The 25,089-nt window shown below is 41.6% G+C and overlaps 1 protein-coding gene across 2 annotated transcripts in view; it reads right to left on the minus strand.

The window, feature by feature from the left end:
* The window catches only part of LOC116985779 (myosin phosphatase Rho interacting protein), a 127,854-nt gene that overhangs the window by 94,772 nt on the left and 7,993 nt on the right, over positions 1–25,089 (minus strand). For both annotated transcript variants that reach the window (XM_033040772.1, XM_033040773.1), the window contains exons 2-3: positions 17,620–17,697; positions 11,881–11,946 (exon numbers count right to left, since the gene is read on the minus strand). In XM_033040772.1, the coding sequence (XP_032896663.1) occupies positions 11,881–11,946; positions 17,620–17,697 (144 nt within the window). The remainder of the gene's footprint in view (positions 1–11,880; positions 11,947–17,619; positions 17,698–25,089) is intronic.

Here is a 25,089-nt window from a genome sequence, read left to right on the forward strand (position 1 = left end):
TCTTTTGGAATGTGAGAGGAAACTGGAGCACCCGGAGAAAATCCATGCGGTCACAGGGAGAATGTACAAACTCCGTACAGATGGTATCCATCATCAGGATCGAACCCGGGTCTCTGACGCTGCAAGGCAGCAACTCAACCGCTGCACCATTTTATTGTGCAACATGTTTTGAAACAATTTCTTTTCAGGAGATTTTCTTTTCCTGGCACTCTCACTTCCCTCTTCTCAGTTTGTGTTATGCCATAGATTTGAGCTGAGTCCACTGGGCTAATTCATGGAAAATTTTCATGAAAATAGTGAAATTATGTGGAAAGAGAGAATCTAACAAATTAATTTATTTTATTAAAAATAGGCACCATCAGGCAATGCAAGTTCACACACAATTGATTCCACCAAAAAATAACCCACAACGGCTTTCAAATGGTACTCTTTAAATTGAGAACTCTTAATTATAGTCACAGCTATTTCCAAAAAAAGATTGCAGTGGAGTGTTATTTAACTATCAAATTATATAGATATAATTGTGACATAACCAGCATGTGAGCGAGTTATGCTCCTCAAACTCCTTATGTTAACACTAATGTACCATAGCAGAATACTATTTCATGTGGTTCTAATGGAAAGCCAAGCCAAATCACACATTTTCAAACATTTACATATGCACTCTGTGGAATTCCAATCTGTCCTATAATGTGAATTCCTGGTCAAGAATGGTGTGGGGAGTGGGGAGTACAAATTGCAATTGATTATGTTCAGTTAATTACATAATCTATTCTATGATGTTGACATAATTATTCCATTGATTGCAATCCTAAATAAACACTGGGCATGCAATAAATTCAAATGACTAACAAGATCAACTTAAGAAATTCAGGAGGATTGCTCACAATATCCATTAAGCAGTGATTTATAGAACTATCAGTGTCTGTTATATTATGCTGGTACGATTAGATCAAATTTTCCCTTCAAGTATATCAACTTTTCCCACGCCTCACTTTCAATAATTAAAGGCAGAAAATGGAAGATAAGTCTCCAAAGTTTACAACTGCAATGTTTGGAGAAAAGCTCCCGGCCCCAATTCAGGGCCCACGCCGCAAGCTAGTCCCACAACATCAAAACAAAAATCACTCACCCTTTGCCTGTAAACATGCCAATTCTCCTGTGTCTCGGTTTGAACTGTTGTACCATGGGAGCTTTTGCATTACTGCAGTTTTCTCAGGATAATTGCAGTGCAAAGCACCAACTGTATACTTGTTGACATAATTTAATCTGTAAATTCCATTAATTGAAATCGCAAATATGCAATATATGAGATTCTGTGACTGGGCATAATATTTTAATTAAAATAGGGGTGAGAGGGAGAGGGGCCGGGGACGAGGTGGGATGGGGGGGAGGGGGAGGCCAGGCCAGGGCGGGGAGGATCAGGGCAGGGAGGAGGGGGGGGATCAGGGTGGGGAGGGACCAGGGCGGGGAGGGGAGGGGGTGGTGGTTGAGGTGGGAAGGACTCCGTTCTACACTTCACAAGTTTAATTTGCAAAACAGCAAAATTGATCTGAATGTCTCTGCCTTTAGAGCAAGTAGAGTTTTTTTTTTACCAAAGTCAGATCTCATACAGGGCCCCTTCCGGAGCCAAGTGCAACACTTAACACACATGATCATCTGTATGAGATGACAATGGAAATTGGCACATCACAGCAAAAAGTTAATCAGCAACATTGCCTGGAAAACAGCAGCATACAACACCACACTTCCCCATAATTACTCACTGTAGAATGTATACTTCTCCAAGCGTCCTTGGGAATTCTAGGACTCCCTGCTCTAGAATTTTCTCCAGCTTCCCTCGTGTACTTGCTGTTGATTGACATTCTGGATACTTTTACATGAAATCCTCACAACATCAAACTCATCTCTAATACTGGACTAATCCGCAGGGATAGGATGGAGGAGATATTCCAGGACCAGGTCTGTTCATTGACTCATTCAACATTCAAAAACTTTCTACAAACATTAGAAAATTCAAACAATTTAAAAACTAATTAGAAAGTAAAAACATGAAACATATATTCTTAAAAACACGCGAAAGCCATTAACACTTAATCCAAAACAATTTAACAAGTTAAATGATCTGAAACTTCCTTTTATTCCCATAGCACTAAGCAACGAGCTTGTTCATGCACCAATACTGGGCAGATTTCCCACACTTGAGCATTTGCTTCTCCCTGTGACTGCATGGATTTTCTCCAGGTTTTCTCCCATATTCCAAAGCCATGCAGGTTTGTAGATTAGTTGGCTTCTGTAAATGGGCCCAAGTACGAAAGTGGGATAACATGGATTCTAATGTCTGGTGACCAAATGTCTGCGTGGACTTTGCGGGCTGAAGGGCCTGTTTCTGGCAAATCCAGTTTAGTATAGTCCTGTTAAGAGGTTGTGGCTTCATTTTTTTACATTCCCTTACATTTGCAGAATTGCAGTTTACAATGGTGTGAATTGCAGAAAAAAAATCCTTGTTCAAAGTCTTTTTAAAGAACAAGAATACAGATAATCTGTTATAATGAGATTGTTGCTTTCCTAACAAACCTCTTATAATAATAAAATGTGTTATAAAGACAATTGTGTCAGGGATGAGGGTATTAGGATCGTGAGAATTTCAGGTTTGCAATAACAATATCCCCCCCCCCCCCCCACCCCACAGGATTTACAAATATAAAGTTTCTTTTAATAGCTTTAGGTACACTTTTGTTACTTACTGTCAGCTAAAAACAAACTGGAGACTGTAAGATACATTGTTTTACAGAGTGTCATCGTACAACTATCAATACAAATGATTGCTTGTCAGTTTCAATGACCACCTACAGTGAAACGGACAGACTCTGTTCAGTTTATTTTAGAGAAACAGTGTGGAAATAGACCCTTCAGCCCACCAAGCCCACGCCAACCAACGGTTCCCCATACACTAGTTCTATTCTACACACTAACCTACACACCTGCATGTCTTTGGAATGTGCAAGGAAACCTGAGCGCCCAGAGAAAATCCATGTGGTCACCGGAAGAACGTACAAACATTTATACTCAATACCCATCACAATGAAAACAAGTGTGCCAAATGCCTTCTTCACACTTCTACCTGACTTGCCACTTTCAAGTCAACGTTCTATCTGACTTTGCCACTGTTCTGCAGCACTCTTCAGGGCTCTACCATTTACTGTGCAAATCCTGCCCTGGTTTGACAAACACAAGTGCAACACATCACATTTGTCTGAGTTAAATTCCATCTGCCATTCCTTAGCCCACCTTCCCAACTGACTAAGATGTTGTTATCCTTCCTCACATTCCACAATACCACCAATTTTGATTTTGGATTTTAGAGATACAGCGTGGAAACTGGCCCTTCGGTCCACCAAATCCACGCCGACCATTGATTACCCATACACCAGTCACATTCCACTGTCGCATCCTACACATAATTTACAGAACCCGACAAACCTGCTTTGGAAATTGGGAGGAAACCAGAGTACATGGGGAACACCCATGCAGTCACAGGGAGAAAATACAAATTCAACATAGACAGCACCCTTAGGATCGAACCTGGGTCTCTGGCGGCTGCAAGGCAGAAGCTCTATCACTGTGCCACTGAGCCACCCTGGTGGCACCTTCAAATTTACTAACAATGTTAACTACATTGCCATACAAAATCATTAAATTACGAACAAACAGCAGCGGACCTAGCACCTAGTAACAGATTTGTCAAACATGAGGTGATAGAGATGGTTAGCAACTTCAAATTCCTGGGTTAACATTCTATCCTGGCCTGGCACATAGTAACCCAGTCCTTACACCAGCACCTTGCATCTTTTCCAGAATATGTAATTATTTTTCTAAAATTAGGATTTACTGTCTTTATCAAACAGCTCAATTCCATGGTATGCCGAGCTAATTTCAGACCATCACTGTATAATTTATCAAGGGCAATGAAATATGAAAATAATTCTCCCAACATCAGACTAATTATCTATCTATATATACTATTAAAAGCCTCGTCTTGTCTGTCTGTCTGTATGTGATCAAGGAACTACGCCAAAACGGTACACATTAGCGCAAACATTTTTGCAGAACCTTACTCAGCTTTTCCCCGTGGTAGTTAGTATAGTTTCTTCACATTTGATGCTATATTTCACGTTACTGATATTTAAAGTTTAAAAAAAAGCCAACTTTGAAAATAACTGCCTGTGAATGGGAGACTTTTTTTAGCAGCTTCCAGTGATGATGTCACAATGGCATCTCAGAATGGGATCTCATTTACACAAGCTGCCGTGAAGATTCCAAAAACTGAAAATGACATCACAATGTGATCTCTGCTGCCAATACACTAGCTATGAGAGTGTTATAACATTGTTGTAAAGAGAGGGACGTAGTGGGGAGATTTAAAAGTTTTAAAGTGACATTTAAAAGTTGGATTGCTTCAAATCTGCACTGGCAGTTAGGCAGTTATGATGTCACAATGCCCTACCGGCTACAATGTTTCTATCCCAGAACACCGAGTCCATCACAATAAATGTCTTTTAGGGAAATAATCTGCCAGCCTAACCCAGCACAGCAAAGTTTAATAATTAGATTTGGATAACAGAAGATAGCCTTGTCGGTGGCACCTACATCACATTAAATCTTAGTGCAATTGCATTTTTTTTTTTAAAGTTTAAAATGACCTGCATAGTTGGGGGCTGTGGGTGAGTGGTGGAATATTGCATTGGGGGGAACGGGTTGCGTTGGGGGAAACGGGTGAATGGTGGAATCATACGTTGGGAAATGGGTTGCATTGGGGACCACGCCTCCCGTGTGACAGGGACCCAACGGCTAAGTGGTGGAATCTTACGTTGGGGAACGGGTTGCATTGGGGGACCAGGCCTCCAGTGGGGGCTATGGGTGAGTGGTGGATTATTGCGTTGGGGGAACAGATTACGTTGGGGGAACGGGTCAGTGGTGGATTATTGCGTTGGGGGAACAGATTACGTTGGGGGAACGGGTGAGTGGTGGAAACGGGTTGCGTTGGGGGAACGGGTGAGTGGTGGATTATTGCATTGGGGACGGGGCCCAATGGGTCCCACTTGGTCTAGTACATTATAAAAGCACTGCTGCCTCACTCTATTGACCTCTAGAAACTCTTGATATATACTCAGGTTACAAAATAAATTCAACAATCTGTTTCATAAGTACAGAAACACGAAAATTACCTAAATATAAATATCAAATAGGGTTGTAGTTAAATTAAACTGCATAAACCAGAACTAAATTAAGCTTTATTATTGTAAGCCTTTAACATTTGGAGACAGAAAGGCAATTTGACCTCTTCCACCCAGAGGCTAAGAGCGTTTATTCTATCAAGGATTTGTCTCCACTTGAGTTGACCTCGATGTTGAAGGGACAATGTCAATCTCCCACAGTATAATTACAGGGAGGCAGGGATGTGGGGGGAGGAACAAAGAGGTAGGAAGGGAAATGGGTGACAGGACAAAAACAAACACTAGTGCTATTCATATTTCCTTCACCACAGAACAGACTCTAGGTTAGAGTGTAGTTATAGCCCTGTCCCACGGTACGAGTTCATTCCAAGAACTCTCCCGAGTTAAAAAAAATCAAATGCGTGGTAAGCACAGAGAATGAACGTAGCGGGTACGTCGGAGCTCGGGGACGTCTCTTAGCGCTAACGGCAGGTACTCGGGAAGACTCGCTAACGGCAGGTAAGCACGGGAAGACTGGTGAAGATTTTTCAACATGATGAAAAATGTCCACGAGAGCCCAGAGTACCGACGAGTGGCCATTACCGTAAATCTCCGAGTTCGAATCAGGGCAAACTCGGGAGAACTCTTGGAATGAACTCGTACCGTGGGACAGTGGTTTTATAATTGACCTTCAAAGGTCACGATTATTGTACATTGTTTATCATTCCCACACTGGAATATGAAGTCATTCTGCAGTCAAGATTTAATTCTATAGAATCTGCTAGTTTCTCAGCCATCTTCATTTGATTTCTTCCGATGTTTATCTAAATTTATGCATGTGCCTGTACTTTTACACACCCAGAACACCTCTTCTTCTATCTGAATTGCTCTACAACTGAAACTTATCCGTGCCTTTAATACCTTTAGATTTTCATACTTGTGCAAGGTATTTACAGAAGCAAATTCCTGTGGATGCTGGGAATCCAAAATAAAAACAGAAAGTACTGGACATAGTCGTCAGACAGTACGTGTGACAGGAAGAGGGAGACAGGTGCTGCCTATTTTGTTGAGTATTTTATCAGTTTCAGTGTTGTTTCCAGAGAGCTCTTTCCCAAAACCACAAATTTCAAAGCAATTTCTTTATTGGGAACGGTTGCAATTAAATAATATTCCCATGACTCAGCGGGACAAGCAGCATCTCTGGAGAGAAGGAATGAGAGACGTTTCGGATCGAGACCCTTCTTCAGACTCGACCCGACACATCACCCATTCTTTGCTACCTGTCTACAAACCAGTTCTCTATCCATGTCAATACCCTGAAGGGTCTCGAACCGAAATGTCACCCATTCCTTCTCTCCAGAGATGCTGCCTGTCCTGCTGAGTTACTCCAGTTTTTTGTCTCTATCTTCGGTTTAAACCAGCATCTGCAGTTCCTTACACATATTCCCATAACTTACTTGATTGGCTTCCAACATGCTTTCATAGCCAATCTGCTCACACATGTGGAGGATATTTATTGCAAGTATGAGCAGCAATAGCCAAACGAATGAGCCACCCACTTTGATGCATTTCTTGTACAGTTAGAGATTGGAACCTCATCAGCTCTCACCTCCCACTGCTTGCACTTCCCGATTCACCGCCCTATTAGTTTATATGTTGTCAGCAATGTAGCAGGGAAAAAATAAATCATCCATCTGAAACACCGTCATGAAACGAGCAACAGCACTCAAGACCGAGAACTCTTCTTGCCAGATAATAATTGTGCTCAGACAGACTGAGTTTTAATGCACAAATCGGCACTGGTGTATGTTTAACATGAAAACTGATGAAACAGCAGTCCTTCAGCACGCCGAGGCGTAAAGATCTGACTGGCAAGCTAAGGGGTTGCCACAGTCAATTTGAACTACATTCAAGAAACATTTAGTTACTCATTCATTAATCAGATAGGGCACACTTCCAGGGAGACAGGTTATCAGATAACCTGAGGGATTCATGTACCAAGCTGCTCTGAAGCTGAAGTCAGAATGATACATTATTTTAATGGAACTTCATCTTATATTACATCACACTCTCAGAATGTGCCTTTCTGACGGCTTGGTAATGAGGTCCACCTTTTTTCGAAATGCTTTACCAATGTTTTCAGAAGCAACAAACAAAGCAGCTGGCAGAATACAGTACAGGAATAATTAACAACGCGCTGCATCCCAATATTTGTTTGGAATATTCAATTAAAACGTAGCATTGTTTTAATTTTAGTTGCAGGTACGGTATGGAAACAGGCCCTTCGGCCCACTGAGTCCACGCCGACTATCAATCACCCGCTCACACTAGTTCTATGCCACCCCACTTTCTCATTCACTTCCTATGCGCTAGGAGCAATTTACATAGGTCAATTAACCTACAAATCCATGCCTTTGGGATACTGGTGGAAACCAGAGCATCGGGAGGAAACCAACACGATCACAGGGAAAACATGCAAACTCCACACAAACAGACAGCACCAGAGGTCAGAATCAAACCCAGGTCTCTGGCGCTGAGAAGCAGCAGCTCTACCAGCTGCGCCACTGTGTTGCCCTTGTGTTGAATCTTCTGTACTCAGCATTAAGACAAGTATGCAATCAGCAAGTTAATTCACATACAATAATATTCCTTGTCCAGCACATGGTGGTAACTTAAAATTTATACACCAGGACTGAAGGATTCACCAGTTCCATTGAAATGCCTCCTCCCTCCAAGCATATCTAACATATAACCATATAACAATTACAGCACGGAAACAGGCCATCTCGGCCCTTCTAGTCCGTGCCGAACACTTATTCTCCCCTAGTCCCATCTACCTGCACTCAGGCCATAACCCTCCATTCCTTTCCCGTCCATATAACTATCCAATTTATTTTTAAATGATAAAATCGAAACTGCCTCCACCACCTCCACTGGAAGCTCATTCCACACAGCTACCACTCTCTGAGTAAAGGAGTTCCCCCTCATGTTACCCCTTAACTTCTGTCCCTTAATTCTCAAGTCATGTCCTCTTGTTTGAATCTTCCCTACTCTCAGTGGGAAAAGCTTATCCACGTCAACTCTGTCTATCCCTCTCATCATTTTAAAGACCTCTATCAAGTCCCCCCTTAACCTTCTGCGCTCCAAAGAATAAAGACCTAACTTGTTCAACCTTTCTCTGTAACTTAGTTGCTGAAACCCAGGCAACATTCTAGTAAATCTCCTCTGTACTCTCTCTATTTTGTTGACATCCTTCCTATAATTAGGCGACCAAAATTGTACACCATACTCCAGAATTGGCCTCACCAATGCCTTGTACAATTTTAACATTACATCCCAACTTCTATACTCAATGCTCTGATTTATAAAGGCCAGCACACCAAAAGCTTTCTTTACCACCCTATCTACATGAGATTCCACCTTCAGAGAACTGTGCACAGTTATTCCTAGATCCCTCTGTTCAACTGCATTCCTCAATTCACTACCATTTACCATGTATGTCCTATTTTGATTTGTCCCGCCAAGATGTAGCACCTCACACTTATCAGCATTAAACTCCATCTGCCATCTTTCATGCCAACATGCCAGCTCATCCACTCATACTCACAGGAGGAACGATATGGCCACATTTACAAATGGTCCCACATTTCTAAAGATCTCTCTACAGCTTAAGGGGGAAACCGTTTTCCAGTCTCTTCCTGGCGGGGACGCGACTATTTCTCCGAGTCGCGTCCTCGCCCCCTAACTCGCGGCCTGCCAGCTGGATCGGAGCGGCCTTTCCTGCCGGGGACCGGGAACCGGGAACCGGACCAGGGCTGCTACAGCGGCGGCACAGCGCTGGAGTCACCGCGGAGCGGGCGATGCCTACCTGAGTCGCCGTTTGGAGCTCCGGAGCGTTGGGCCACTGCTCCAACATCGTGGAGCTCTGGTGCGGAGAGCTTCCAATGCGGGCGGCGCTGAACAACATCGTGGAGTCCTGGGGCGCCTGGGACGCCTTGCAGAGGGCCGCCAGCAGCAGTCTCCACCCGGCGCGGCCTGTGGACTTTGGAAGCCGCCGACTCCGGTAGGAGGGGGCCGACTCTGGTGTCCACGCCGCTGAGGACGTCCCGCAGCCCCGACTTGTATCACCCCGGCGAGCGGTCCTGGACATCGGGCCGCCCGTAGCTGCAACTGCGGAGGGCTTGGGGAGGCCCTGACCACGAGGAACAGTGGAGGAAGAGACTGACTTTGGTGCCTTCCCACAGTGGGAAACTTTGATTTTGCTGTGTGGGGATGTTTTATGTTAAATTCTATAGTGTGTGTTCTTTATACCCTTTCTGGCTTAATCCCTCCCTTCACCACCTCCAGTTTAAATTCCAGTTGGAATATTTTGGAGGACCCAAGAACCAAGAACAAGAACCAAGGACTCTTCCTTTTTGACCGCACCATCATAATTATGGCTCAGGTAAACAGACCTTCGATGAATGGAGGATGGGGACAAAGTCAGAACATCAGGTTCAGATGGCAGAAAAACAGGGGGGGGGGGGGGGGGGAATGGGTGGTTGTGCACCACAGTTAGGTGGCTTGATTAACATCTGCAGTAGTAGGGATGAAGTAGTGCAGGCAAACACCAACAAATATATTTGAAGCATTTCCCTTGAAATAACACAGATGCAGAACACCTCTCTTGATAAGAGTCACTCAATGCTACTTTTGCGACTGAACTTTGTTCAACTAATATCATAACATATGATGCATGCCACTTGATCACTGGTCAAACACAGATGCGTCTGTGCATAAATACACATAAGATCAGAACACTGTGCAACCCCTAAACAAAGGACCTAATCACATTTACTGATTGGGTTCTAAATTAGTTTGCATTGTACAGAAGAATATCTTGATCGCTGTTTCTCACAACGACTTAGCTGGGCTGCTAATCTTCTCTGAAGGTACAATATCAGCTCGGAAATACATGTTTACTGCGTGTGCAGCTGTTGGGACATCAATGGTCATGCTACTCCCACCTCTGAAACTTCACATGAAGCAACGGAGTAAATCACTAAATACAGCCTCAATCACTTGAAGCAACACCAAGACATGGCTATAACAATCATTTCAACAAAACAAAAATCATAAGCACCAACGGAAGTACAAAAAAAATATTATAAAGACAACCTAATAATATATAATAATAGACGTATTTGGAAACAAATAGTTAAGACTCTACACTTGGATAATCTCTCATTTAGATTACCAATTATGAATAATCCATCGTTTAAACCTGCTATATTAGATGGGGGGTTTAAACAATGGGATGATTTAGGAATTACAAGGATAGAACACCTGTATAGAAAAGGAAAATTTCTTTTATTCCAGGAGTTACAAGATATTTATGGATTGTCTCCACAACATTTGTTTAGGTATTTACAAATTAGAGATTATATTAAATCCAATACACAAGATTATAAAAATAAAGAAGCAGGATTGTTAGATGAACTGTTTAATTTATATCCAAATACAGAAAAATTAATAGCCTATATATATAACATCATTTTGGATAAGGAGAATCCAATAACGGAAGTATATCGTCAAGCATGGGAAAATGAAATGGGATTGGCTATAACAAAAGAAAACTGGGAAGAAAGTCTACAACGAATACACCGGTGTTCATTAAACGCCAGACATATACTGATACAATTTAAAGTATTATATAGGTTACATTATTCGAAAACTAAATTAAATAGTATTTTTCCGAATCTCTCCGCTATTTGTGATAAGTGCAAGAAAGCAGAGGCAAATGTAATACATAGTTTCGTTACATGTCCTAAATTGAATTATTACTGGACAGAAATCTTTAAAGTTATTTCTGAAGTCATCAAAGTTAAATTGGACCCTAACCCAAAGCTAATAATATTTGGAATTCCGGATTTACATCTATCACTTACAGTAAATCAAAGAAATTTCTTTGATTACTGTTTAATAATTGGAAAAAAAATCATATTGAAATTTTGGAAGGGAACATTATCCCCCACAACCAAAATGTGGGCAACAGAGATGATGGAGACGTTACATCTGGAAAGAATTAGATTTGTCCTATTGGACAAGTATAATTCTTTTGAACAGATATGGTCTCCATATATACAGTATTTAGAGAAGTAGCTGTTCTTGGCAACACAGCTCGACGTGCACCCTGCGGGATTTGGTGAGAATAATTCATTTTTATATTGGAATTACATATATGTCTTTATTGATACTATCACTTGTAGTAGTGTTATTAATAATACATATTGTGGTTACTAAAAATTTTTTTTTTTTTTTTTTTTTTTTTTTTCGTTTCTCTTTTCTTTCTTATATATAATCAAATTATTATTTAATCACTCTCTTAATGATTTATAACTGTTCTATTCTTTCTCTATCATTATTTCTAAAAAAATAGTAGATAAGTATTACTAGTGTTTTACTTAATGCAAATTGAATTAATTTGATATAAAGTTGTTTGAAGCATTGTAATTGATTACCTTTAATAAAAAAATATATTAAAAAAAAAAGAAAAGAAAAAAAGGTGAGGCTTAGAAAACAAAAAAGGGAAGCTGCAATTACACTTCAAAAACCCACCTGGCACATGAAAACTCACCACATCTGCACAACACTCAATGCAATACATATAAACAAAGGAACTTACAGAGTCATCCAGTGCGTAATGAAGTAGGCCATGCTCGTACAGAAGAAAGAACCTTCTCTGCCATTTCTGTAAAAGATAGATTATGTTTTCAGCATTAGGTACTGCCTCAACTATATATATTTTTTAATTTGCGCAAAAAAAAGAATGCCATTGTTTGGGAGAGGAGTTACTGATGTTTTCTTAAGGGCCTGTCTCACTGTACGAGGTAATTGATGAGTTCTCCCGAGTTTCCCCTGATTCGAACTCGGAGAATTACGGTACTAGCCGTTCGTGGGTACGGGGCTCTCGTGGACATCTTTCACAGTGCTAAAAAAACTTCACGAGTTACCGCGTTTCCCGAGTACATGCCGTTAGTATTACGAGCCGCTACGGGACATCCACGAGTTCCGACGTACCCACTACGTACATTCTACGTACTTACAAGTTTGATTTTCTTTTAACTCGGGAGAGCTCTTGAATTACCTCGTACGGTGGGACACTGTTTAGATGTTTCGATCAAGTTTAGATCTTAAAAACTGGCCTTATTGCGGATGCTGGACATTGTAAAGTAAATTGTGGTGCAAATCTTCTCTGAAGGTACAATATCAGCTCAGAAATACATATTATTCAAACTGGCTTGTAAAATGCAATATCGTACTGTTTTGCAAATAGCCAAAAAACAACAAATGCAGAAAGAAACATTGAATAACTGACATCCAAATCAGAGCATGAAAATTAGATTATTAAAAGCAAAGAATATTACCCCCCCCAAATAATGTCATAAAGTATAGTATATTTTCAAATTTAATTTTATGAAGTACAGATGCTATTTGTGATGCATATAAAAGATAAATGTAGATGGGCTGGTGCGTATGTTTGCCGACAACACCAAAATTGAAGGAGTTCCAGAGATGAGGAAGACTGTCAAAAGATACAGTGGGATATAAATTTGGTGCTGAAATGGGCGGAGAAATGGCAAATGGAGTTTAATACAAGATAATCCTGATTATAAAAATTGGGATGTTATGTTACAGTTGTACAAGATGTTGGTGAGGCCACATTTAGAGTATGGTGTTCGGTTTTGCTCACCCTGCTATAGGAAAGATGTTAAGCTAGAAAGAGTGCAGATAATTACGAGGATGTTGCCAGGACTTGAGGGCTTGAGCTATAGGGAGAACTTTGGCTGGCTAGGACTTTATTCCTTGGCGTGCAATAGGATGAGAGGTAATCTTACAAAGGTATATAAGATCATAAGGGGAATAGATAAGGCAGGGGCAGAGGTCTTTTATCCTGAGTAGGAGAATCAAAAACCAGAGGACATCGGTTTAAGGTGAGAAAGGAAAGATTTAATAAGAGCCTGAGGAGCAACTTTTTCCACACAGAGGGTAATGGGTATATGGAACGAGCTTCCGGAGGAGGTAGTTGAGGCAGATACTGTAACAACATTTAAAAGAAATTTACACAAGTACAGGGATATGAAAGGTTTAGAGAAATATGGGCCAAATGCGGGCACTGATGTAGATGCCTTGGTAGGCATGGGCAAGAAGGACTGAAGGACTTGTTTCCTTGCAGTATAGCTCTATGTGTGAGGTGTTGCACTTTGGGAGGTTGCATTTAAGGGGAGAGGTAATGGCAATGATATTGATATGCAGAGAGATCTTGGAGTCCAAGTTCATAGCTCACTGAAAGTGGCAACACAAGTATATAGGGTGGTAAAAAGGAGCATGGTATGCTTGTCTTCATTCCTATGGGCATCGAGTATGAATCAGCAAGTCATGATGCAGCTCTATAAGACTTTGATTGGGCTGCATTTGGAGTATTGCATGCAATTCTGGTTGACCCATTACAGGAAGGATGAGGAGGCTTTGGAGAGGGTGCAGAGCAGACACAAAGCTGGAGTAACTCAGCGGGACAGGCAGCATCTCTGGAGAGAGGAACGCGTGATATTTCAGGTCTCGACCCTTCTTCAGACTGGTTAGGGATAAGGGAAACAAGAGAACTAGACGGTGATGTGGCGAGATAAAGAATGATTGAAAGATACGCAAAAAAGTAACGATAACAAAGGAAACAGGCCAGTTAGCTGTTTGTAGGGTGAAAACGAGAAGCTAGTGCGACTTGGGTGGGGGAGGGATAGAGAGAGAGAGAGAGGGAATGCTGGGGCTACCTGAAGTGAGAGAAATCAATATTCATACCACTTGGCTGTAAGCTGCCCAAGCGAAATATGAGATGCTGTTCCTCCAATTTGCGTTTAGCCTCACTCTGAAAAAGGAGGAGACCGAGGTCAGAAAGGTCTATGTAGGGATGGGAAGGAAAATTAAAGTATCTTGCAACTGGGAGATCAGGTAGGTTCAGGTGGGCTGAGCAAAGGTGTTCCATGAAACAATCGCCCAGTCTGCGTTTGGTCTCGCCAATGTATAAGAGTCAACATCTTGAGCAATGGATACAGTAGATGAGGTTGGAGGAGGTACAAGTGAACCTCTGCCTAACCTGAAAGGACTGTCGGAGTCCCTGAACAGTGTCGAGAGAGGAGGTATAGGGACAGGTGGTGCATCTTCTGCAGTTGTAGTTACCTGGTGAAGGGGTGGTTTGCGTGGGAAGGGATGAGTTAACCAGGGAGTTGCGGAGGGTATGGTCTCTGCGGAAGGCAGAAAAGGGTGGAGATGTGAAAATGTGGCTAGTGGTGGGATCCCGTTGGAGGTGGCGAAAATTTCAGAGGATTGTGTGTTGTGTTACTAAAATGCTGCCTCGATTAGAGGGCTAAAACTACAGGGAGAGGTTGGATAAACTTGAATTGTTTTCACTGGAACGTCAGAGGATGAGGGGAGATTTGACGGAAGTATATAAAATTATAGGAGGCATAGATAGGGTATACAGTCAGAACTCCCCCCCCCAGGGTAGAAATGTTCAACACTAGAGGGCGAAGCTATAAGGTGAGAGGGAGAAATATTAATGAAGATATGCAGAGCAAGTTTTTTTCCCCACATAGAGTGGTGGGAGCCTGTAATGCATTGCATGGGGTAGTGGTGATACAATAGAGGTGCTTAAGAGGTACCTGGAAGTGGAAGAAATAGAGGCATATGGATCACGTACAGGCATACAACATCAGTTTAACTTTAGCATCATGTTCTGCACAAACATGATCTTGTGAGTTGTCCTGTTCTATGTTCAGTAAATTTATGTTTCAAGTTTACCTATTTCTTCATTCCAAAACTTCTCATCAGGGGCCTTCTTTCAATAAATCTATTATATATTAAAATGACGGGTACTTACATAACTTTATATTAACTTCAAAACAGTGATAGACACACAAGCTGCATGCTAGGTCACAGATTATTCATCACACCACAGGACAGCTAACAGGTCCCTGGCACTGAGACACTATAGTAAATCCTCAGGGCATGCAGCACCACCAGGATTTCTGAGATGCACCAGCATGGGAGGGGTTACAGAGGTTTGATAACATTCACCTGAGCCCCGCTAAAATGGGACAATGCCTGTGGGTGAATCCCAAGATCTAGGCAGTGCTGAGGAGAATGTCAAGCGACTTGGCAGCACTGAAGCAAGACTATATGGGAAAGTAGGGAATGATGTGAATTAGAAGTTGTGAAGGGGTAGGTAAAGAAATTATCCAATGAACTGGAAGCATTCAGAAAAGAATCTGGGTAAGACAAGCAGTTTTTGTCTGGCTACTGAAATCTAAAGTAATGTTTTCACAACCAACCATAAATAAACAAAAGTCTGTCACATTATGTCTCATTCTTCCAACTAGTTCTGCTTCAGTGCTTTCAACTCATGTTTAGCTCATTTAGTGGAGGATGAGAAATCAAAACTAACTCTTCATAAAAAGTTTGTATTTCTCTCATGAGGAGTGTTTTTATTTAGGCTAAAACCCAATTTCGCCAATGATTTGAAGAGTCAAAAGCAGTTTTCAATTGAAGCAAAAAAATATTCATAATTCTTCTTTTAAATCATAAATTCAAGCATGCTGGATTAAAAATCTTAAACCAGTTGCAGGCAGTCACCAGATTACACCTCCCATTCCTGAGAAAGGCCCGTATGCCGATTTCTTAAGTAAAAAAATGTTTCTATAGATACCCCATGTCGCTCTACATATACGTGCTACAATTCTTCAGTTCAGCAGATAATCACACTAACGCTACCTGTAATTAAACGAATGGAATGTGTACCATATCCAATGGTCAATGAACACCATGAAACATTTTGTCATTACTAACTTAAATTCTTTATAAATGTATGGGAGAATTTAAATATTCAGATTTCTGTAAACAAGTTCATTTGTAACCCAGGACACCCCTGCATTTGCATTAAAAATGTGACTGCACAAAGCTTGTCACTGTATCACGTGACAATATACTACACTCAACTCAAAAAGTTGCTCAACAAACCACAAATGCCTTCTCCCAAATGACAGGATCATGAAGAATCGCTATGCTTACTGGATTGGAAAAAGCATCAGATGTTAAAAAATCTGTAATAAAATCAGAAATTAAAAATACTCAGCAGATCAGGCTTTGGAGAGACTAACAAGATTACCATATCAGGTTGATAACCTTTCATCAGCACAAGGAAACATTAGAAATCAAACATTTTGAAGTTGAAGGAAAGAAGGGGGGGGGGGGGAAGAGAGAATGGAGGAACTGAATGTATCGAAGTGGAAATTCGTGCTGGAGAAGTAGTAATGGGGAGCAAAGAAATGGCAGATGAACTGAATACGTTTTTTGCATCAGTCTTCATGGTGGAAGACACCAACAATGTGCCAGAACTGCAAGAGAGTCAGGGGACAGAAGCGAGTGCAGTCACTAATACTGAGGAGAAGATGCTTGGGAAGCTGAAAGGTCTGAACGTGGACAAGTCACCTGCACCAGATGAGCTACATGCCAGAGGACTGAAAAAGGTAGCTGTTGAGATTGCGGAGGCATTTGTAGTGATCTTTCAAGAATCATTGGAGTCAGGAATGATTCCAGAGGACTGGAAAATCGCAAACTTAATTCCAACCTTTACGCATTTCAAAACATCCAGCATCTCCTCCTTCGTAATGTGTATACACTCCAGAATATCACTGTGTACTCCCGTGAATGCCCTAAATATTTCTATTTGGTCTGCATAACTCTAGCTTTGATCCAACCATTTCCAAGAAGTACCTGCTGGACAAACACACCTACTGAACGTACACATTAAGGCCAATTTATTATCAACCTTCGGCATGAGATATTATTATTGCCTTTATCAGCTGCTCCTGCCTATCTTAGCAGCAAAAAGGAGGCCAAAGGTAGAGGGGGGAAGAATCGTGTAAAGAGAAAACTAAAAATAACTCCAGGTTTCATGGCAAGCATTCTTCATTTAGTTTCTATGTGCCTCTGCCATTGTACCTAAACCCAGTGCAATGGATTCCATTTTGCAAATGTGCCCACAATCATTTCTTAATTGTTTAAGAAGGAACTGCAGATGCTGGAAAATCGAAGGTACACAAAAAAATGCTGGAGAAACTCAGCGGGTGCAGCAGCATCTATGGAGCGAAGGAAATAGGCAACGTTTCAGGGCGAAACGTTGCCTATTTCCTTCGTTCCATAGATGCTGCTGCACCCGCTGAGTTTCTCCAACATTTTTGTGTAACTATCATTTCTTAATTGTTTAGTCATTGTTCCAGCAACATTGCCTGTATATACAGGTTTAACTCTTACTAACATCTGTTAACTAAGTACGTAAAAAGCAGTAAATTTAAACTAGTTTGCAACTTACCCTTGATCGCTGCACTGGGTTTTCAAAGTCAGTCCCCTCAGGAGCCAATAGCAACCAGCCCCCGTATATAGGCTTTGCCTGAAACCAAATAACCAAAGTCAATAATTAAAGATTAACTACAAGAGTTATAACTGAGATAAGTATAACACATACATGTTTGTGGTTACAGTGAAGGTGCTGTTCCTTGATGGAGATGGATCCCTCTGGTACCTCTCTCGTGGTCATTTCTTTCAAGAAATAGTAAGTGGTAAACCTATGTGGCACATCATAACCCCCTCTTATCCTGTTTTGCAACCTCCCATACAATTTGCTAGCTGCTATGGAGCTGCATATTTTGTCTCCAGCAGATATCACTATCAGAAGCATTTTTCTTGTTTGTATCTTGAACACAGATTAGTCAAAGCCAGGTACTGTACCCTAAATTACACCTGTAGATTGAAGGACTTGAACTTTGGATCTTTAACATTTGGATTCTTCAATAGTGGACCACCTGGACCGATTCTTAAGCTGTCAGGGAAGTAAATGATCAATCAGAAGAGCCCAGGCCAGATAAGTAAGGCAAAGGTGTCAAAGATGGAAGCCAGTAAACCAATCTTAGTGCACACTACAATATAGATATGTACCAGCTTTCTAATGCCGACTTGTATACAATCTGTACATACGATCGAGTGTTTGGAAGACACTCCAAATTTTGCCGGTTGCCGTGGAGTTGCAGGCATCGTCTGCTGAATTTGGTTTGCGGTAACATTTTCAAATCACAAACAGATCCCTTTCATAAACAGGAGAGGACCTGCATTGAAACAGTCTCCCTAACGGCATAAGAGACAAGAAGTCACGATACAGCGTTATAGGACTTTAATTAGGCTGCATTTGAAGTATTGTTTGGAATTCTGGTCGCCCCATGATAGGAAGGAGGTGGAGGCTGCAGAGGTGGTTTAGCAGAATGTTGCCTGGATTAGAGGGTATTAGCTACAGGGAGAGGTTGGACAGACTTGGATTGTTTTCTCTGGAACACAGGAAGTCGAAGTGTGACCTGACAGAGGTATATAACATTACGAGGGTCATAGATAGGATACAAAGTCTAAAATAAAAGTCTGTTTTTCACTAGGGAAGGGGATTCTAGAACAAAGGCCTTCCTCTTATATCCTCTCCCTTCTCTGAATTCTAACTTTATTTGATCTCTAACTTTTCCCTAGTCTGACCAAGGGGTAAAGATTGAGATAAAATGTTAGCTGTCTCTGTCCACAGGTCCTGATTGACCTGCTGAGCATCTCCAGCTTTCTCCAATACAGCGTTGCAACACTATCTTCATTGAAAAAAAATCATGACAGCAGGTAGTTAAAACCAAGTGTTACAAGCAGTGTACTTACAGGACTATTCTTCCAAATTTTAATGAAATAAATTCACTCGCCCAACTTGTTCCATTCCGCAACGTTAATCTTTGCAACAACTGTTCACTTTATTCACAACACAATGTTCCCATTGAGCTGACCTTGAACTTTGCTAGCATTTATGACAGACGACCTGGGCACAAGATCCCAGATGACAACACACCCAGATGCTTCAGCACACACCGGACAGTTCAAGAAACTGGAATAAATGATTGGGTGAGCCACTCTCAGCCACTGAACTGCCTTGTCCATGTGAATGACAATTCCTCAATCCAGGAAGGCTCAATTGAAAGATTCAATTCAGGAGACTGGGACAATCAGCATATCGCAATTATCAGCTTTGATCAACACCAAAACAAATGTTTAAAAGATGCAATATCAAAGAAACAGTCACAATCAGGCAATGCAACCGAAATGCACCTTGGGATCTGAGCTGTTACCCATTGAATGAACTGGCCATTGGGCGTGAATCTGCTTTCTTGATCCTTTGTGTGCTATATATAATCTATAAAATCAGGGAGAGAAGGAATTAGTCTATTTGTGCAGAGTAATACTGCAAATATTTAACAATTCCAACACTGCAGAGCATTTTTGTGTGCATTTCTTACCCATTAACTTAGGTCCAGATAAGTTGTAAGGATTTTTGATGACTTGAAGCGTCATTCGGCCCATCAAGTCTACTCCGCCATTCAATCCTAGATGATTTTATTTTTCCCCTCTCAACCCTATTTTCCTGCCTTCTCCCCATAACCCCTGACAGCCTTCCTAATTAAGAATCTGTCAATCTCTGCCTTAAAAATATCCATTGACTTGACTTCCACACCCGTCTATGGCAATGAATTCCAGATTCACCACCCTCCGACTAAAGAAATTCTTCCCTTCTCCTTTCTAAAGGTACGTTCTTTTATTCTGAGGCTATGGCCTCTGGTCCTAGACTCTCCTACTAGTGGAAACATCCGCTCCACATTCACTCGATCCAGGCCTTTCACTATTCGGTAAGTTTAATTGGCATATGTACTAAAACGGAACAATTAGATTCTTGCTTGCAGCAGCATAACAGGTCTGTAAACACAGTACTCAATAGGTAACAAAATAAAAAACAAATTAAAAAGTTCAATTAATTAAAAAAAACGTCAATATTAGTACAAAATGAAACAAAACCTCAAGTCCCGAAATTAGAATGCCACTCGGGGCTATGGGGACCTGTGATGGAACATCGGTGTTCTCCCTACGGAAGTTTATGTGCTGGGGTGTAAAGACTGGGAATTCAGGAGTGGCATCTATCCAGATTATCTGAAACAATGATGGTTTATTGAAAACATTCCTCTGAACATTGATGCACATATTGCTGCAAGGTCTCTATTCACTGTCCACAACACGAGTCGGATGTAAGAAAGCTTCGCCCAGTTAGCTGCTGGCTTGATGAGCAATGTGTAAGAAAGAACTGCAGATGCTGGTTTAAATCGAAGGTAAACACAAAATGCTGGAGTTACTCAGCGGGTGAAGCAGCATCTCTGGAAAGAAGGAATGGCAACATTTCGGGTCGAGACCCTTCTTCAGTTATCCAATCTAAGGGCATCAGGATTGGGAGAGATCAAGCAAGCATCCTATCCAGTTAACAAAAATGAAGCAACAGAATCAAGGAGCCTATGAAATATGGCAAGAAAGCAAGAATTAGACGGGTGATTTCCCCCTTAACTTTAGAGGCAAACAGCTGCTGACAGTCTTCTCATAACAGGAATGCATTTGGAGTCCAGGCAGAAATAATATTGTATATTTTGTCACCCCTCACAACATAAAATGATGTTACATCGATACTGAATTGTTGGTTCCAAAGCAGGGCAGCTAAATTAGCATTTCTCAGTTTGTTTTCTGGACTGGAGTGTGCTTACGGAGGCGAGCAAGTCATGACAGTATCTGGTTCAGGAAACCAGTCTCATTATTTTGGCTCACCATCACAGAACTAGATCCTGCCCAGCAAAGGTGAAGAGGTCACAGGATATGGAAGAGACTGAATCTGGAAAAACATTGATGTTCAGACTGAGAATTTGCAGCTCATCACAGTGACACAATAGGGCAATAGATGAATGTGCTGGAAGGCAGTGCGCGGCGACACCAAACACATCTGGAAGAAGGAGATAATAACCAGGTCTCCAGAAAATAACAATTTGACACTTTAAAGTTTGAGAGAGGCCTTTTTGTTTCTGTACGTGTGCTTGTGTATATAGCCGAGCAATCTCTTTCATGTTCCTTATTATAGGAACATTGAAAATATCCAGGACAAACCTTGGCATTGTTGGGCCAGGATTTAATTCCTTGATCTCGTATCAAATTATCCCAGACCCCAATAACAATTAAATCTTTTCCACTTTCAGTATAAGATTCAGAGTTTGCATATAGTAATTCCACAATAAGTATTATGTTTAGGAACTAAAATTGAAAATTACAAATTTATATATATATAATGTCTTACACAATCTCAAAGTCCCATAGCTCTTCAGTGGCCAATTTGTACATAGCAAGATCCAATAGACGTCTATTTCAGTGATATCACTGAGGGATAAACACTGGCTAGGTCACCAGTAGGTCCTGTTTTTCTTCAAAAGCATATAAGCTTTTACCCTGGAACACCTAAAACAGAGCAGACTCCCAAACTGCTGCATGTTAAGGGCCTGTCCCACTGTACGAGCTAATTCAAGAGTTCTCCCGAGTTTCCCCTGGTTCGAACTCGGAGAATTACGGTAATAGCCGCTCGTAGGTACTCGGGGTTCTCGTGAACATTTTTCAACGTGTTGAAAAATCTTCACGAGTCTTCCCGAGCTTACTGCGTTTCCCGAGTACCTGCCGTTAGCGTTACGAACTGCTAAGAGACGTCCCGAGCTCCTACGTAGCTGCTACGTACATTCTACGTACTTATATAACCATATAACAATTACAGCAGGCAAACAGGCCATCTCGGCCCTTCTAGTCCGTGCCGAACACTTATTCTCCCCTAGTTCCATCTACCTGCACTCAGACCATAACCCTCCATTCCTTTCCCGTCCATATACCTATCCAATTTATTTTTAAATGATAAAATCGAACCTACCTCCACCACTTCTACTGGAAGCTCATTCCACACAGCTACCACTCTCTGAGTAAAGAAGTTCCCCCTCATGTTACCCCTAAACCTCTGTCCCTTAATTCTCAAGTCATGTCCTCTTGCTTGAAACTTCCCTACTCTCAATGGGAACTTAACACGAGTTTGATTTTTCTTTTAAAACTCGAGAGAGCTCTTGAATTAGCTCGTACAGTGGGTCAGCCCACTTAAGTATCCTTGTATTGTAAATTGCAAAGATATACCCCAGCATGGAACCCACTTCTTCATAGTCCAACCCAGTGTTAGGTGCTGTCTTAATAGATGGAACTCTTCCATATACCTGCAGTTTTGACTTCCTACATGATTCGGGTAGGAATGGTAGTTGCTGAAGCTGATAATACTCAAAATGGTAACAAATATATTGGTATTGATTTTTTATTGTCAAGTATACTGAGATAGTGAAAAACCTTTTTTTCACTTGCTATCCAGATAAGACTTCCATACCTGAATTAAATAAAATCAGGTGGAATATAGTGTTACAGCTACAGGAAAACTGCAGCTGAAAGAAAGAAGCGAGGGCAGCACCGAGGTAGACTGGAGGACTCAGAATATATCCTTAGCTTATAAGAGGTCTGTGACAAGAGCAGGAAATGGGTAAATATATCAGGTAATCAATGTATGAAAGACCAAATTCACAATGATCAGAGCAAAATGGCTGCCTGTACTAACATTTCTAGGCATCACACCTTTGTTTAATCTCAAAGTTCAAGGTCAGTTTTTTGTCACGTATCAATTAAGATACAGTAAAATTCGAATTACCATACAGCCATGCTATAAAAAAAAAAACGAGACACACAACTACATAAAAGTTAACATAAACATCCACCACAGCGGATTCCCCACGTTCCTCACTGTGATGGAAGGCAATAAAGTCCAATCTTCTTTCGCTTTTATTCTCCTGCGGTCGGTGCAATCGAACCATCCGCAGTCAAGGCGATTAAAGCTCCCGCAGCCGGCGATCGAAGGTCCCGCGATCGGAACGGTCGAAGCCCCTGCGGCTTGGAGCTCCCGAAGTCCATCTCTAACCAGAGACCACGGGCTCCGCGAGGTTAAAGTCCGCAGGCTCCCGAGGTTGGAGCCCCATAGTCGATCCCTGACAGGGATCGCGAGCTCTGTGATGTTAAGTCCGCAGGCTCCCGCGGTGGAGCTCTCAAAGTTGGTCTCCAGCAAAGGCCGCCAACTCATCGATGTTAGGACGCAGTGCGGATGGAGATACGATACGGGAATTTTTTTTTCTTTTTTTTTTTTTAAATCGCATTTCCGTCAAGGTAAAAGATCAGAAAAAGTTTCCCTCAACTCCCCTCCCTCTCACCCCCCACATAAAATAAGCTAAAGAACACTAAAAACATACAAAAAAACAACAAAGAAGGAAGGGAGAGAGGGACTGTTAGCGTGGCTGTTGGTTCAAAGTAAGGCAATTATTGATAATTCCATGGCAAATACTACATTCATTGCAGTGTCATTCCAAACCAAACACTTTAGTAAGATTGCCAACCTGGGAATATAACCACATGCTTGGCACCATTGAGAACTTCTTACTGATCAAATTACTTGCACGGCCTTTTGTAATTGAAAACGTCCACTTTCTAACAAGTCATGGAAATCATGACGTAGCTACATAAGACTTTGGTTCGACTGCAACTGGAGTATTGCATGCAGTTATGGGTCGCCCCATCACTGGAAGCATGTGGAGGCTTTGGAGAGGGTGCAGAGGAGGTTGACCAGAATGCTGCCTGGATGAGACGGTATCAGCTGCAAGGGAGAGGTTGGATAAACCTTGGTTGTTTTCTCTGGACTGATGGAGGTTGAGGAGAGACATGATAGAACCATTTAAAATTATAAAAGTCAGAATCATTTTCCCAGGGTGGAAATGTCCAGCACTAGTGGGCACAGCTAGAAGGTAAGATGAGGAAACTTTAATGGAGACGTGCTGGGCAAATATTTATACACAGAGAAAGGTGGGGGGGGGGGGGGGCTAGAATACATTGCCGGGGCTGGTGGTGGATACAGGTACGATATTGGCATTTAAGAAGCTTTTAGATAGGCACATGGAAGTGTACGAAATAAAGGGATATGGATCATGTACAGGCAGGTGCGATCAGTTTAACTTGGTATCATGTTCGGCACAGACAGTGTGGGCTGAATGGCCTGTTCCTGTGCTGTACTATTCTATGTTCTGTAACCTGAATATGGGACCATCATTTGGATTTTAAAGTATCAGCTGCTAGTACCCTCTCCACAGTACATAGATGACTGCGTAGAGTAACTGTGGCTGCTACCTCTTGCTGATCCACTGTGGACAACAGAGCATACCTGGCAGAAAGACAGAGTGAAGAGTTGGAAATATAACTGAACAATAGTCAATTAAGAATAATAATTTCTTAAACTACTGAAATACTGTCAAATTGTTCTTGTTGCATTTCAAAGTGTCTCTGTCATTTCAGTTCCAGATCCAGGAATAGTTCAAGGCTACAAGAAGGCAATCTCTGCTGCATGTGCTGTGCAGGCAAATGAGAGATGTCTTAATGCAGGGAACTGTACAGGTGCATCCACTGATGAAAATTCAGCCCATCTTGCCATTTCCCCCCTCTGCACCATTCAACAGATCAGACCGTCCTTCCACTTCATGAGTCAGCACACTGCTCCACCTGCACTCCATATCACTGAGTAAATAGCTGCACCTCTATTCCAAATCACGGTCCCCACCCACTACATTTTAATCAGTCACACCTGTCTCTGCATTTCTTTTGCATTCTCATAATAAGCCCTGCCCGCTCTTATTAGAATCCAGCAGAGTTGCACAACACAGAAACAAGCCTGACCTTTTACCCATCCTCACTAATCCAACTTGCTCAGATTAAAACCAATTCTTTTATGTCTTGTTTATTTAAGTACAGGTATCTCTCTACATGCCTCTTAAACATTCTGATTGTATCCGAC

The sequence above is a fragment of the Amblyraja radiata genome, chromosome 22 (genome assembly GCF_010909765.2).
Source record: "Amblyraja radiata isolate CabotCenter1 chromosome 22, sAmbRad1.1.pri, whole genome shotgun sequence".
NCBI classification, from domain to species: domain Eukaryota; kingdom Metazoa; phylum Chordata; class Chondrichthyes; order Rajiformes; family Rajidae; genus Amblyraja; species Amblyraja radiata.